Raw genomic sequence first — 4,071 nt, 5'->3', positions numbered from 1 at the left:
AAAAAAGGGGGTTTTTGTTGAAAGAGAGAAATGGGAGCCATAAGAACAAAGACAAAGCTCCAAAACAAAACAAGCAAGTGCCCACCATGTAAGTACACACACTACTATATGGCTCCATAACAATTCTCTATCCTCCACTCTCATCAATGGAAGTGCTCACCTAAAGAAGAGAATGCCACATTCCCCAATGAAGTGCTCATCTAAACAAGAGAATGCCACATGATTAGAATTTTAAGGGAAAATGTGTCACCTCCTCAGCATACCTTGTATATGGTCTTTTTTTCTCTCACACATGCACCCAAAAAAAAAGGAGCATTAATGTAAGCAAAATAACTAATTTCATCAATTGATGTTGGTTAACCTACCGTTGGGCAAGGATTGTAAGTTCTTCTTTTGTATTCATGGATGGAAGCATCCGCCTCGTTCTTGATAATTTCTATCAAAATTCTTACTGGTCAACATCCTTGTTTCCATGGTTGGTGGACATCCTTGTTTCCATGGTTGATGGAACATCTGAATTCAACGTTTCTTATTATAGACTTATGTCATTCCATAAAGTCATCTATGTTCTTCATACCAACATTGAGAACCAATTATAGACCGGTTAGCATTGCGCACACTTTGGTTCGATAAGTTATGTTTATTTCTACATATCAACATCAACAATGAATGATTAGTAAAGCAATGCTGAAATTTTGATCATTGCCAACAATCAAGAAGGTGACACCTCCCTTGGGAAGAGCTAGAGCAAAAGAAAGACCTCTATCATTAGGCAACTGCCCAACCATTCTAGTTCTGTGGTTCCATGTCCATGGAGACCATAGCTTGTAAACTTTGTTTTGAAAGATAGCAACCACATAAGCGAGGAGCTGCTACACATGCATTATTCTTCCAATCCAAGACATCTTTCATATCCAATTAATGAGGCTGTCATCCATAATGAGGTAATAATGCAATCGTAAGTGCAATATTAAGCATCTTTGTAATATGAAAGAATATTTCATCATGTAAGTCTACGCAAAACCTTTGGTTCATAACCTAGCTTTGTGACTATCACCTGCTGAACCATTTCCATTCACCTCGACTCTACAAATCAATCGTGTCTTCTAAGATGATTGCTTACGATAATTGTTTAATACCTTGTCAAATGATTATTATTATCATGACTGGTTCAATTGTTCATTTAAGTCCTTGATTTATTGAATCAACCTTAGTTGCTTCCAAAATTTATCAATCTTAGTTCACGCATTGTATTAATTGCAGCTTTGTCACAAAAACACAAAAACACAAGCAGCAGAACTAGATTTGATCTTATTTCAGCTCTATATTTGAATCACACTTTTGGGATGACCAATATTGATTAAAGTTGACCAGAGCTGACCTTCTCTGGCTAGCCCAACGCTTGGATTGACTTCCCTTGGAACATAATATAATTTTCAATGGAATCCTGACCTTGATGAGCTTTCTACTGGAAGCAAAGCAAGTACATTTATCTCGAAGTAATTGTGTAATAACTGGCCTTATACCATGGTCAAACATGATGGGCATCGTCACGTAATCTGTTAGCAGAACTGCCCAATGCTAATTTAAAAATTGAAAGAGTGCCCCACTGGTCCATCAGCAGGCTGGCCAACTTGGTCTGGTCCCACCCGACTGCCAAATGAATCACCCATCTATCTACACACATCTGCTGTCTGGTCTCATGTTTGTGCAGCTTCGTCAGATGCCAAGCTTCAGCCCTGCACTGTGGCATGCCCAATATCCATACATCCAACTTACTTGCCAATCAGCAAGTGCAAACTGGCGCCTACAGGTGTGGATAGGCAAGATGTATCGCAAGCAAATGCAGAAAGACTTTTATGTTAAGAGGAAATGTAATCAGCCAATTTTTGGAATCAAAAAGCTGCCCACTTTGGCAGAGGGGCCAAAAGAGACAAATCTGCATCAGTTACAGGGTGCCTGAATGACATGCTTTCGGCGTGCAGGGCATGAGTGTCATAGATTATCCCTTTCCAAACAAGAGGGCCCCCATACTTAACATCTCCAAGCAAAGGAATGCCAAGAAACTGGCAGTGAAGTCGTATCTGATGCGTCCGCCCTGTCAAAGGGTGGGCTCTAACAAGCACTTCATCTCCGAAAGCAGGCACATTTTCATAAGTTTGGTCTGTTCCTGCCACCTTTTTCTCACAAAGGTGCTCATTGCAGTAGCACCTAGAGACCCTTTCTCCATTAACAGACAAGACCGAAAATCGGGTACTCATGTCCTTCACTACTGCTTTTTCAGGCAATTTCCTGCCTACATCTTCATTAGCATAAACACGCCATGCACCCCACCTAGAGCGCCCGTGACCAGTTTCCACATATATTTCATCCCACACGGGGCGGGGCCCAATACAGAGGGCAACATAGGTCTTTTTTGCTTTCCGGTTCTGAAACATGTGAGTCAGCTTGCCGGCTACCGTTTTGCACTTGGTGACAATGATCACTCCAGATGTGTCACGGTCCAGGCGGTTTGCCAGGTGCAAATGTGGTTGAGATGCAGCAGTTCCTGCAAGAGTGCGAATAAAAAGGATAAAAAAGCTTCTTCGATTTGCATAGAAAGCATTCATAAAATTATTGCACTAGCTGTCAACCACTGGCAATGATGCCAAGACAGAAAAAAGAACTTAAGAGCACAGTAAGAATAAGTTACTTAAGTTACTTTACGGCTTGATTGGGTTGTAAACCATGCATATTTATGTATTGACATGAATTCAGGTATCAATAACAGCCTAATGTAGCTGTGAAGTCAGTAAAGCATGTACACTACGACCTTTTCCATGGACGTGAGGGTTTATCGTTTTTTAACTGTGGAAGCTGTTGAGATGGATCTTGGGCCAAAAAAAAAGCCTTTGAGATACCTGTGGATTCCATTGAGAGCTTTGACTGGGATTAGAGATAGCTTTGGCATGGATCTAGGGTTGGCTCTTTCTGAAAGCACTAACATGGATGGGGGATAAGGGTTTTTCTAAGAGCTTCGAAATGGATGCAGGGTTGAGCTTTGCTAAGTGCTTTGACTCGGATATGGGGTCAGGGGTTTCTTATGTGTAGGATCTGCTAGGACCTTTAAAAATTATGTGGGGTGATGGTTTTACGGGGTTAAAAGCTCTCGCAGACTGTATATGGATGTGGCTAAGAGCTTTGACATGGATGTGGAGTTAGGGTTTTTCTAAAAGCTGTGGGGTAAGGGATTTCTTACCCGTGGAATCTGCTGCTGTATCTGCACCTTCTTGTGAGGAAATCATAGAAGTAACTGTTGACAGGATGTGACCAGAGTAGATGCCAGACGGTTTGTTGATGACAATGAGCCACTGATCCTGGTAGATAATGTCTGATGGGGTAAATGCGGGCACGGAGGCCATGGCAGCTTCAGCTTTGAGTGCCCTCTCTAGTTCAATCCCTCTGGCCTGCTCTCCGGACAAGGGAGAAAGGGGCCTTGGCCATTCGCTTGCTTCAACAACACCACCATCAGGAGGAGGAGCAACAGGAGGGGGGATCTGGCTCTCCATCGTCTCCATGCTCGCCTCTTGTCCCTCTTTACAAAGCGTTGCCATGCCTCTGCAAACCTTCACAGCTCCTTGCACTGCTCTACTACTCCGGTGGTTCAACCCTGGTAAGGGCAACCTTCTCCTCCCGTTGATTGTGCGCAAGCTTCTCCTGTAGATTGTGCAGGTTCCTGTTGTTGTTGTAGGGTTAAGAGAGTGCAACATCTCGGTTACGTTCTCAGCAATGGCTAGGTCACGTTCGTAGGCGCTTTCACACGTACCATGTGTGTGAGTAGCCCCAGCTTAGATCTTATTCATTTAAAAAAAATCTTTTTCAATTAAGAAAATTACATTCTCAGAATTTTCAACTCAATTATTTGGATTAATACATCAATGAAATGCATGTTCAAAAGTGCACTTTTTTTTAAAATTGCGATTGGTGCTTCAGCGCTTCGCCGAAACATCTATCCATTACGCGAACAGGTTTCCAGGGTGATGGTGGGTTGCGTCTGATAGCCCTCTGCATTTTCTCTTTTTCCTCTGCACT

At 42.5% G+C, this 4,071-nt stretch overlaps 1 protein-coding gene across 1 annotated transcript; it reads right to left on the bottom strand.

Moving 5' to 3' along the window:
- Positions 1-1,339: 1,339 nt before the first annotated feature.
- LOC147635252 (Pseudouridine synthase family protein) lies at positions 1,340-3,793 on the bottom strand. Its single transcript, XM_086802476.1, has 2 exons — positions 3,239-3,793; positions 1,340-2,548 (listed from the first exon to the last, which is right to left on the bottom strand). The coding sequence occupies exons 1-2, from the start codon at positions 3,747-3,749 to the stop codon at positions 1,896-1,898; spliced, it is 1,164 nt and encodes a 387-aa protein (XP_086658602.1). The 5' UTR covers positions 3,750-3,793; the 3' UTR covers positions 1,340-1,895.
- Between the last annotated feature and the right edge of the window lie 278 nt (positions 3,794-4,071).

This window comes from Cibotium barometz, chromosome 9 (genome assembly GCF_041138505.1).
Source record: "Cibotium barometz isolate CiBa-2024 chromosome 9, ASM4113850v1, whole genome shotgun sequence".
Taxonomy (NCBI): domain Eukaryota; kingdom Viridiplantae; phylum Streptophyta; class Polypodiopsida; order Cyatheales; family Cibotiaceae; genus Cibotium; species Cibotium barometz.
This window is presented reverse-complemented; position numbering and strand designations above follow the sequence as displayed.